Here is a 12,316-nt window from a genome sequence, read left to right on the forward strand (position 1 = left end):
ATACTGTATTACTGTTAGTTATGTGCAAATGCCTTACACACTGCCTCTAAGATAAGCCTGACTGCTAGTGCCAAGCTAACAAGGGGGTGAGCAGGGCTTATTTTAGGACTGTCACTCCCTTATCCTGACTAGAGTGGTGGTTTCTGCCTGGCTTTGGCACATGCCCTAGCCTACTAAAAATCCCATTTCTAACAGTCAGAGATATAATATATATTTATGTGTTCATGTAAAGTAGCCTATTTTTTTTCAAGCTGTCCCATTCCTTTCAGTTAGTCAATCCCTTTAGCTTTAGGGTTATTATTCCACTCAAAAATACTTGGTACAATACTGCCTCCTTCCATTAGGGTCAGATCTTTCTACAAGTTCTGTGAATAAAACCTTGCTTATAACTGCCCACCATCTTCTCAATCATGTCTTATATTTATCTAGAAATGTAGATTCTGGAAGTGGAGCAAGCTACTTTTACCAAGAGCTACCATCAGTGACTTCTTTGACATATGATGACTAAGTCAGCTTTCCTTGAAGCACTTAGACACAATGTAAATAATCAAGATAATGTTGCTTTATTTCTTCCTGGTTATTAGCGCCATGGAAATTTGGTGTATGGCCCGTAAAAAAGTAAATAACATAAGTTATCTACAGAATACAACTAGTAAGTGCTGGTGATCCAGGGTTAATAGAAGTCTCTGCTGAAAGCCCAGGGTTTATGCTGCAGGTGTTCTCTTCCACAAAGCCAAAAAGCTATGATATATGACTCTTGCTGCGGCATAACTGTCACTCTGCTTGTTGGGCTCCAAGGTAGATTTATGTGATTTTCTTCCTCATTTTGCTGGTATTTGCCTTGGAATGCTTCTTACCATCCTTGTTGTCTTAGAGCTCTGCCAGCCAAAAGAAGAAGAGCAAGAAGAAGTGGAAGAGTGACAGCCCCTGGCTTCGGCCATCCCGCAAACGGAAAAAAAAGGACAGACCAAAGCCAAGTCAAGGTAGGAGCCTAATGGCAATCATGGGTGGGTGCAGGAGATGGTCCCAGTAGGCGGTGTGGCGAAAACATGTCTGGTTATACAGTCTGATAAAAAGGCACCAGTAGTCAATACATTTATGCATACCTAACCACAGACAGATTTTCATATCAGACTTCTATGGTTGGAAGGGAGAGATCTGTGGTTGCTGGTCGTAATATTTACATATTGCGTTTATAGCTGCACCATAATTAATGCCCTGGATCGCACATTGGAAGTGAGGAATGTTGGCAGACATTGCTGTTGAAGCTATTCATAGTGCTTCCTTTAAGAAGATGTTGTAATATAGGTAGTCTTAGACAATGCCGCTGATCATGCTGATAAATTGTGGTGCCTGTAGGTGGCAGCAGGCAAATATAGCTGACCAGTTCATGGTGGGATGTGGAGTATTGGGGGAGGAGGAGGGGCGGTGGGAGGCTGGTTCAAAGCAGCGGCTGCTGCGGTGATTTATGAATGGTTTGTTTTGGCTGCATCCATTTGTGTTGCACACAAGCATTAGGTTGCAAAGCTGTAGTCGTCAGTGACGGTTTCATTATTTAACTGATTGCGATAGCAGTACACTCCATATAGTTAATAATGCTTCATAAGGGGGTGTTTGTGGTCTGTACGCTTTAAAGGAGGCTATCCCCTGTAGCCTGACTTTCCTTTATTTATTCTGTACTTCAGTAGATCTCCTGCAAGTGTCAACCCCTTTGGTATTGAAGGTTAGGTTATGAAATGTGTATTTGTAAAGCGCACTATCACCCGCAAGTGTATCAGGCGCTCCTAGGTTCCTTTCCTAAAGCTTCCTGTCTTAAATTTTGAACAGCATGCACATTTGATCACCTGGTGAAGTAAGTTTTGGACAATTTGGATAATGATGTTTGTGTCTATCTCTTGGCTCCCTTAACTTATCACTCTTAACTCTTGCACACCTTCCACATCTTTTGTCTACAGCAGGTGTGAACGGAATTGCAGTGGACCACCAGATCCCTAGCGAATATACAGAGGTCCCGCTGGGATCCCTAGAGCTCCCGAATGAGGGGAACCTCTCCCCACATCAAGCAGGTAGAATTGAACTCTGATTTATTGTGCACATATTACGGTGTAGAGATACGGAGGAGTCAGAGGATGAAATGTTTCTGGAGTGACCAGATATCCCCCAATGTCATTTCACACTGTATCTGTTAGGATGAGGAAGGTGTGTATGTGCATGTGTGTGTGGCACAGAGGGGGCAGGGCATGGAGGGGATGGCAAATCAATTGAACTCTTTCACTGGAGCCCCATATGATCTAATAAAAGCAACCTTCCTGGGGACAAAGCCCTCTCTGTATGGCTATGGAAAGCTGTACCACCTTATCCCTGCAGAATTTTCTGAATGTAGTGAGATCGACAGACATACAAGTTGACTCTAGGTGCTCATATTGTTTTTTCAAAGTAAAAACGACACAGGGTCGTGGCTCTGACCCAGCAAGGCTAAGCCCAATATATCAAAAGAACAACACAACTGCCAGTACTGGATGTCACTTTCAAATATTTATGTCGACCTTTATGAGTAAAACATACTAGTTTATGGTTTCATTTTTTTTAAAACAGTGGAATATTATTTCTTCATAAACAAATCATCAGCTTTTTTGTGCATGTACAAATATATAAAACATTACAAATCACTACATCAAAATATCAGTATACAATACAATTTGCAATACAATTTACAAATTTCCAACACATCCAACTCGCATACTGGCCAATCCATTCATCCTTCCCTCATACAACAAAACATACACTTTGGTCCCATTGTTAACAATCAATTATCTGTCCATGTGGATGGTTTTGCATCTCACGATTTTATTTGGTCAAAAAAAGCTTTTAAAAGCGGAACCCTGCTATTTAGACACAATTCTCGCATTTTTCCAATTGACAAAAGGCACCAAAGCAGGTCGACGCGTTTCGAACCCCCAATTGCGGGGTTCTCCTCAGGACCAACAGTCTCTAAAAAAACAAACAAATGCTGGTTTAAATATAGCTTCCAAAAGCAGACTAAGTTGCTAACCTTGGCACCACATGTCAGTACCCAACTACCCTACCTTATTAATATGAAGCGCAGTCTTAATATCGGTGATGTTGGGTTGACGAGACACTGTAGACACAAAACACATAACAGACATCTTAACACCCGACACAATCATAAGTGTGTGTAAATCTAATCTGCAAAGTCAATATATGCAGCGTTCCCAGGCACTTACCGATTTAATTATATCTGTACATTTCTAGGGAAAAAGAGGGAAACAAGAACACATACTTTGATGTAGTGATTTGTAATGTTTTATATATTTGTACATGCACAAAAAAGCTGATGATTTGTTTATGAAGAAATAATATTCCACTATTTAAAAAAAAAATGAAACAATAAACTAGTGACAAAAGTTTAAAAACGGACCGGTATGTTTTACTCATAAAGGTCGACATAAATATTTGAAAGTGACGTCCACTACTGGCAGTTGTGTTGGTCTTTTCATATTGTTTTTTAGCATCACAACTGTGCTGTGATTTCAGAGGGCATCCATCCTGTACCCCCGTTTTAATGAGAATAGTTGCTGTCTTTTTTAACTTTGGCAGTTCTGTGACTGTGCAGTAGTAGCAGCTTCGTTTTTTTGCAGGGGCACATCTTTTCACTAATTCCCCTACAATATGGACTGGTGAATGGTGTGCTTCATTTGGACCCCGTGGGTAGGTACTGTACATACTGCATTTGTGTTTAAGCTGGTTTTGTCTGTCGCTGACTTTGCAGTTGTAAAGCACATTCTTCTTGTCCTCCTACCTGGTTCCAGGGTGAGGTTTTATTTGATTTGATTTTAATTTGTAAAGTGCGACGTATGCCCTTGGGCAACTTGCCACTGCCTGCAAACTAAATAGGATCAGAGAGAATCTACAACGGGAGCTTGAAAAGCCAGGTTTTGAGAAGCTTTCTGAAAGCCAGAAAATTGGAAGAGTTTCTCAAATACACTGGCATTTGATTCCAAAGGCAAGATGTAGCATGAGCAACTTCTCCCACCCCAAGAGACTTTGTGAATACGAGAAACCGATAACATCATTGTTCGCTGAATGTAGAGACCTGTTAGGGGTATAACATGAGAATTTGTTCCTAAGTGATTCAGGCCTTGGAAATACACTGCTGTATGAGCAATACAAAGACCTTTAAAAGCTACTCTTTTTTTAACTGGTAACCAGTAGAGCACATCTCTAGCTTTGGTCACAGACTCAGACTTTTTAATATCTTTCAAACCCATAACTGCAGCATTTTGTAGCATCTGGAGCCTGCTTAGGATACACCAACCTAGTGTGCATTGAGTGTATAAAAACAAGAGGAGGAAAAGTAGTTGGTGTGATCCTTGAAGGACAGCTTTGTGTCAAACATTATTCCAAGATTCTTGGATTCGGACACTGGTAAGGGAAGTGGACCAAGAGCATCCGACCACCAGGATTGATTCCAGAAGGTGATATCCCGCCCATAAATAAGGACTTTAGTCTTTCCTGCATTTAATTTTAAGCAATGGTTCCCCATCCATTGCAAGACGGCACTCATGCATTTATTGAAACACAAAGCCACCTCTTTTGAGTTTGTCAATGGGAAGAATAATTTGAGTATCGTCCCCATTGCTGTCTCGCAATGTGGCTAGTGCAGATCCAGATCTCAGTCTGCTGCCAGTAACTTCTAATCCCACAAAGTATAGCCAGTGACAAGAAAGGATATGTGTTCAGGATTAGAGGAGCTTACAGATATTTAAATATTGCAGATAGCCTCGCTGGATCACCTAAGTTATATAAGTGCTGGGCCCCTCTTCAGAACTGAGTTTGTTCTTGGTCATCTGTACAATATGTAGGAGAGAAAATATTACCAGGGCAAGAATCCTCTCTCAAGACTTGGCCCAAATCTGGGAAGCCTGCAAAGTCTTCATACGGCTGACCTCTTTCCAGAAGAAAAACTTACTTGCCTGCCCATATGCTTCATTGTGCTTTTCAGGAGGCATGACCCAAGGTAGACATGCACACGTTCCCGGTGACTGATGACGTACTTGAGCACAAATTAATAGACGGAGCCTGCTTGGCTGCCTCAGTGTCACTCGTGTGTAGCTTCACAGAAGGAAGCAAGAAATACAAACCAACATCTTTATTAAGGGATGCCTCCATTGCTCCAGACCCTCATGATGGGTAGTGCCGGTAGTAATGTGCCCTACTCCGCCTAATTTAGAACTAATGCTGTTGTTTTTTTTTATTGTAGTTCCTGGGTCGTGCCCTGCAGGCCCCAGTGTGTGTGCTCTGACCCCCTCTATCCCCCCAAAAGTGTCTATAATATTGGCTAATTCCCCATTGGCATATTTAACTTACCTATAATTCCAAGTATATGATACAAAAGTGTACCAAAGGCTTGTAAATTGTGTCACCAGTGGACTGCAGCACTTGTGCACCCCCTGCTATGACAGAGGGGGAAAATATGGCTCTAGGTCTGCCAGAGCAGCCTAGTCAGACAACTTTTAAACTGCTAAATTTGATCTGGCAAGAGGACCCCTTTGACATGCCCCAGACAGTCTTATTTACTATCTGTAAGTCACTCCTAAGGCAGGCCTTAGTAGTCCAGAAGGCCTGATATTAAAAAGGATTGCATTTACACTTTACGTGTCCTGTCAATGAAAACTCGAAATTGTTGTTCTCACTCTAGTAAGGCTGGTATTCCCATTGACTGGCATGGAGTTATACTAGCCGACACGCTATGTGCTAACTTCCATTTGGGACCACCAAAAATATTGATCCAAGGTGCTTTAGGAAGTCACCAATTTGTTGCCCAAACCTCTGGTAACCTTTCTTGACTGTCTGCAGCAGATTGTCACACAAGAAAACAGACTCCCCTCTCCCCCCCCCCTGCTAGGAAGTGTGACTCACTCCACGAAACAGGGAACAAAGAGAAACCTTGGTGGGTGGAGGTGTGCCTTCCTCTAGCAGGATGGTCATCAGGCGGTGGACACAAATGGCCAGCTTCAAAGCAGGTATTTTTTCAGTAAAGCAAACGTGAGTCACACTTTTGCCTGCCCCCACCTTTGTGTAGGCTAATAAACTGGTATTTCCTTCAGAGGAGGAAAACCTGTTGCAGAGCTAGTTTTCCAGGAGGAATGGTTCATATTATTGGGTACACCACAGGGGTGTACTCGGGGCTCTTCACAGGGGAAGGCGGCTTGCCCTATCTAAGATTGGTTGGTGTAGGAAAGTGCCCTCTTTTTGCATGGTTGCCCCAACGTTTTGCTAAACTGCTGATGTTCTTTGACTGAGTGTATGTATGTTTGTAAGGGATTTGTAAAGTGCTGGAGTCACCCCCGTAGGGGTATGTCCACGCAATCGAAGAGAGGGTACCGGAGATGCAAAGATCACACCCGGAATAATTCCGTCTTCAGGAGTTTCCTGAAGCGCTGAAAACTGGAGCATTTGCGCAAATCCTCCGGCAAGGTATTCCAGTATTTCGGAGCAAGGTAGGCGACAGTTTTGCCACCTGTTCGTATTTTCCTGACGCGGGGAACCACTAGCAACCCTTTACGTTCAGATCTAAGTAGACAGTTTGGGCAGTAGACTTTAAACTTATCCGCCAGGTAGCTAGGGCTCGTACCATAAAGCGCTTTATGGGTGAGACAACAGAGCTTGAATTTAATTCTCTGGCGCTTAAGGAGCCAGTGAAGTACTTTTAACAAAGGCCCCGGGGAGGAGCGAGGCAGCTTTTTGAGAGCTAAGTGTGCCCTAGGTTCCTGCCAAACAGGTACCCAGAGCCTGTGTTCTTTCCCTAAACTGCATTAAAAAAACAAAACTCAATTGGCACTCTTTGGCCACAGATCAGTCCCTTGTAAATGGTACCACAGGTACCAAGGGCACTGTGGCCAGGCAAGGCATCCAAGGGCTGCAGCACTTATTGTGCCACCCTTAGAGGACTTGAACCTTTACACACACACCCACACCCTATGCAGGCTGCGTGTTGTGGTGCAGAACAAAGTGAAGAGTCAACATTGCACACATCTATGTGTGTCATGCCTACAACCCACTGCCCTGGCATAGGACAGCCACCCCTCTAGCTCGCTGCCCCATACCAGTGGTGAGGGTACAGGTGCATGAGCCCTGTACCCCTACAGTGTCTAAGCCAATTCTTAGACATTGTAAGTGCAGCAATACCATTTAGAGTATATGGTGCTGGGAGTTTGTCATTACGAACTCCACAGCATCATAATGACTTAACTGAAAACTGGGAAGTTTGGTATCAAACTTCTCAGCACATTAAACCCACACTGATGCCAGTGTGGAATTTAATGAAAAAGGCACTCAGGGGGCATCTTAGAGATGCCCCCCTGAAAAATGACCTAGCACTAGGATCCAGGCTAAGTGGCTGATCGCCAGCTCCCACCACCAGACATGTTTCTGGACCCCTGGGTAGAGAGCCTGCTGCTCTCAGGGTCTGAAACAATGCACATCCTTGGATGAGGTGCCAAGCCTCCTCCACCAGGATGGGCAGGGTCCACGAAGGGAAAGCCCCCACCGATTCTGACCCCCACTTTGGGTGGTGGGAGAATCGGCGGGAAAACCAAGTGAAGAAGGGAGGTGTGCCCACCTTTGCCAACTCCACCCCTCAAGTGGGGGAGGCGAGGTGAAGCACAACTCTCAGTCCCCGCCATCTTGCAGATGGGGGAGCCAGCCAACCAAAGTGAGGCATATGCCCCCCTCCCACTGGGGGGCATAATAGGGGATGTACCCACCACAAGGAAGGGACCCATTGTTCCCAACCTTTACCTAGCTGTAACGCCCCAAATATAGTATTTATGGGCAACCCTGAACCTTACCTCCTCAGACAAGAACCGACCTAGAAGAAGAGAAGAATGACGACAGAAGAGCCGTGCTGAAACTGAGAAGAGGAGCATGCTCACTGACTTGGCCCCAGCCCTACTGGCCTCTCCCCACCTTGGACCTGCTTCAGCGAAATCCCGGGGTGTCCTGCAGCCAGCAACCTCAAGAACCCAAAGGACCTGCCCTCCCTTCCACAAGAAAGAATTTGTCTCCTGTGAGCACTGGATTTGCTTACCCACTGACTCGGTTTTCGGCCAAATCCACGAGCCTGCACCACTCTGCAACAGTCGCCTACGGCCCGATTTCTAGTGGCCAAACACCACGAGGAGGTCTCCCTGGCGATCATGACGTGAGATCTGGTGATCTCTGACCTGCCTCGAATACCCAAGCGAAGCCTGCAGCCTCTTTCTGGAGGATCCCCCAGAACGCGAACAGAGCTGGTAAGAAAACCAAAAGCCTAAAAACACTCCTGCACCTGACGTTCCACGGCCTTGGGTGGCCCAACCGACTTTGTCCCAGCATCCCCAGGCATCCCATCTTACCTCTCCAACCGGTGGTCACCTCCAAAAGATCTTCGGCCCCGGGCCTGCAGTCTTTGTTGCAACCAGAGAATGTCCATTGAAATCCACAGGGAACCCAATGTCAAACCAGCACCCTGCACCCAGCTGCCACTGCAGGTGTCCTTTGGGTGCTAACTCGGATCCGCCTTTACCCTGAGCCTAACACCAGGAGTTTTTCTCCCACAACCTGGTGGCCGGCTTGTGAACAGCCACCAACCGGAGGCCCCCTTTCCCCATTGTATAACATTGGGCCTCAGCACTCTGCACCCGGCCGCCCTAGTGCCACTGAGGGTGCTTTGAGGGTGCTTCCTTGACCCTGGGGGAACCCTGGTTCTAACCTCCGAATACCAACTTCCACAAACTTGTACTTACCTGTAAACCGATAACTCTGTTTCCTTCCATAGGATTCCATTGACTGCTTTTTCCTGAAAATTGTTGTGTGGAGTTGGTTATGTATGAGAACTTGAAAAATGCAAATAACTAAAAACTGCTTTACTTACCTTTCCTCTAGAAAATGCCCCAGGGTGAAATCTAGGCATATCACACTGAGTAGAAAAAGTCATCTTTAAAGTAATCTGAAAAGTAATCTAACAGTAGTTTCCACTATATTGAAAGCATTTACGAACATGTAACAAAGTAATTTTCATTGAGCTTGCTTGGATTGTTCAACCTGCCTTGAAGAGTACCATTTATACTTACCTGTACCAAGCTTGCTCGGTCTGAGTTCCGGCTTTGAGTGCGTGACCTAATTTGCTGCCTGAGTGTGTACAACAAATGCCTAACACTACCCTCTGATAAAGCCTTACTGCTTGCCCACAATACCACAAATAGAGAGTAAGGAGCTATCTACTTCTACCTTTGTCTACCTTTGTGGTTCCACTGGACTCTGTGCACACTATACCTCATTTTGGTATAGTATATACAGAGCCAGCATCCTACAGTTGGTTGCCAAACCCCCATAAACTGATGTAAAGTGGGAAGAGTTGCCTTGTGAGAACTATGGTCCCATTGGCTAGTGAGTCCTTCTATCCAGAGAAGAAGGCATAAAAGTGGCACCTCATACACACACAGTCTTCAGATCACTACTGGGCTGTAAAGAAGACAGAAGGACTGCCCTGCTGCTCATTGGATGCAACAAAGTGAAGCTTCACTAAAATTTGGACTGCACCTGCAGCGCCCCAGGGACTCGCAGAGGGCTGTGGGTGGTGTGCCCACTCATGGAAAAAAGCTCCACTTGTGCCAGGACAGACGAAGGGCTTGTTGGCTAGCCTTGTGATACTTTTCTAGATCACCAAAAGCTAAGGAAGCCTGCACTCCTCGAGAGCTCAGCTGCCCAGGAACACCTATCTAAGCTGGATGCGTAAGTGCCTATTGGGAGACCGAGCCCTGACCTACCCACGGTGTCCCCAAGTCTTTGGGACCCATAGCTGTAGTTGACTAAGGTCCTTAGAAAGAAACGACTCTACATTTTAAGCACCTGCTGAGACTGCTGTAACCAGGTGTTGTGTAGTTCCCACTAATCCGTAGGACCTGCGCGTTTGTTGGACAACATACATTTTGGGTGAGGTGCTAAGACTGATTCCTGGCACCCCAGCAGGATATGTTGGCCTAGAGACCGGCTAGCTCACAGTGCCACCATAAGCCCCCCTAACCCTAGCAGGGAGTGAATAGCTTCTGGTAAGCACTGAATATGACAGCCCTGACCCCTCAGATCCTGGTTACAGATCAGAACCTTTTGCTCAGTCACTCGTGCTCTTTTGTTCTCAGAGAATTATGCAGAATACACACTGGGACATTTTCTACATATTTATTGAACCAATGTTATTCTTGTATAAAATATATGTGCTGTGATAACCAGTAGACCGAAGATTATGAAAGTGATTTCAAGCACCAAAAGAGTAAATAGTAGATATAGTTCTACCATGGTGCTAAAACAGTGTATAAATGAAGGCATATAAAACAAGGCAGTAATTGGGCGTACTCCTTCTATGCAAAGCCTGTTCTGCGTTTACCAAGAGTTTGTAGGTGTGAAGCCAAGAATCACCAAAGGGACGATCCAACCCCATTACCTGGCGGGAGAGAATATAGGAGCCCGCCTTGTTCACAAAATCGAGAACCCTCACGGAGATGTCTGACCGCTGCATGGTGAAGTCTCAGCATGCAGGGACCCTCTGTGTCAGCTGAAGTGCCTCCTCTGCAAACCTTTTGGGATTCTCATCTTTTATAATAGAAAGCATCCTTGTGATGTATGTATAGATTAGCAATGTTATTGATATGTAGATAGCCCTGTCGCCCCATGGATGAAGAAAGAACTGCATTTGTACATTGTGCGTAAAAAGGCCTTGTACATGGTGTTCGAGGCATCGTGATTAGAAATTAGCAGCTTCGCTACATCGACCTAACCCGAGCCCATAGCACAGGAAATCAGTTGACCAGTGTCGGCTGACTTGAACTGAACTTCCCTTCTGCATCGTGGGAGGTCAAGTCCTGAGGCCGGAGACGACCCCGGACCCTCATGCATAACAGAGTGGCCCCAGTAATAATAACCACATCTCTTCAGTATCCTGCATCCCCATCTTCAGGATCTCTGATTGGCTGGACCGTGGTAAATGAGAAAAGTGCACTGAGAACTCTTAAGCTTGCTGGACCCTAAAAGTAAGTGTCTCCCTGGACCTGGTGGAGAAGTGTGGCTCACTGGTTAGAGGAGGCAGACCTGGAAGCAGAGGTCAGCCCGGGACCAGGGTTCAATTCCCGGCTCGGCGGGGTCTTGAGTCCAATGTCCATGGACTCGACAATTCTCGCCTCGGTGCCTCCTCGACTCACGGGTTCACACTCTGCGACTCTGGGCAATAGCTTGCTTAATCTCCACAACGGCCCCTCGCGGCGGGATGCCTGGCTTTCACCTTGCGGATACCCTGCCAGGGTTATCTCACAGGGGAATACCAGGACGGGTTCCCTAAGCAAGCGCTTAGAGACCGCTTGGTGATTTGCGCTATATAAATTCCTGTACATTTACATTTACATTTACCTGCGTGGTTCCTGTGACTGTTCCCCGACTCGTTGTGGCCTGTCCAAATAAAGAGAAGTTGCAGTTTCAGCCAGTTGGCTTCTTACTGCTAAATCACTTACAATTATTTATTGCTGTAGGAAAGTGCCCCTTTTTGATAGGTCACCCCCACTTTTTGCCTGGTATTTGATGCAATTTTGACTGAAGTGCACTGGGTTCCTGCTAACCGTTCCCCAGTGACAGTGCTCTTTCCCTAAAACAAGGTAAACTGTTCAATTGTACACCAATTAGCCAGACCTTTAGCACCTTTGCAAGTTTTTAGGAAATAGCACCCCTGGTACCTAGGACATGGGTGTAGGAAGCTGGCTTTCTATATAGCGCACCACAATGAGGTACACTGCGTAGAGAGTCCAGGCAACCCTTACTATTTTACAGAGGCAAAAATTATCACACTGAATACTCTCTTTTGGAGTAGTGTGGGCGAGCAGTTTATGCTCATCAGAGGGTAGTGCTATCCACTTGTTGTACTCACATAGGCAATAAAAGAGACACACACTCCAAGAATAAATCCAAGACCATTTTAGAAAAATTACTCCTATTTTTATATACATTTTTATACCAAGAACTTTGTAAGCAAGTAAGTACTTTTTTAAATATTGAATTTCACACATAAGTAAAATATTCACTTAGATGCTTCTTTACGCGTAATGCATTCCTGTGGGAGAAAAAGACATATCCGGTTTACAGGTACTTGCAGCATGTTTCTGTAGTCCCCTTCTGGACTTAAGGTGGCAGAGGAGTAAGGTCTAAAGTACTACCAGCAGTTAGGGTTTACCTGCCCTGGGGCGTCCGCGTGCAGAGGTGCTGGTTGCGT

At 45.4% G+C, this 12,316-nt stretch overlaps 1 protein-coding gene across 7 annotated transcripts in view; it reads left to right on the plus strand.

The window, feature by feature from the left end:
• EHMT2 (euchromatic histone lysine methyltransferase 2) overlaps positions 1–12,316 on the plus strand; it is a 338,110-nt gene that overhangs the window by 147,584 nt on the left and 178,210 nt on the right. For 4 of the 7 annotated variants that reach the window (XM_078645918.1, XM_078645919.1, XM_078645922.1 and 1 more), the window contains 2 exons: positions 875–983; positions 1,956–2,066. In XM_078645918.1, coding sequence (XP_078502044.1) covers positions 875–983; positions 1,956–2,066 — 220 coding nt within the window. The remainder of the gene's footprint in view (positions 1–874; positions 984–1,955; positions 2,067–12,316) is intronic. The other 3 variants (XM_078645920.1, XM_078645921.1, XM_078645925.1) reach the window with 1 other exon arrangement.

The sequence above is a fragment of the Lissotriton helveticus genome, chromosome 5_1, assembly GCF_964261635.1.
Source record: "Lissotriton helveticus chromosome 5_1, aLisHel1.1, whole genome shotgun sequence".
Lineage (NCBI taxonomy): Eukaryota > Metazoa > Chordata > Amphibia > Caudata > Salamandridae > Lissotriton > Lissotriton helveticus.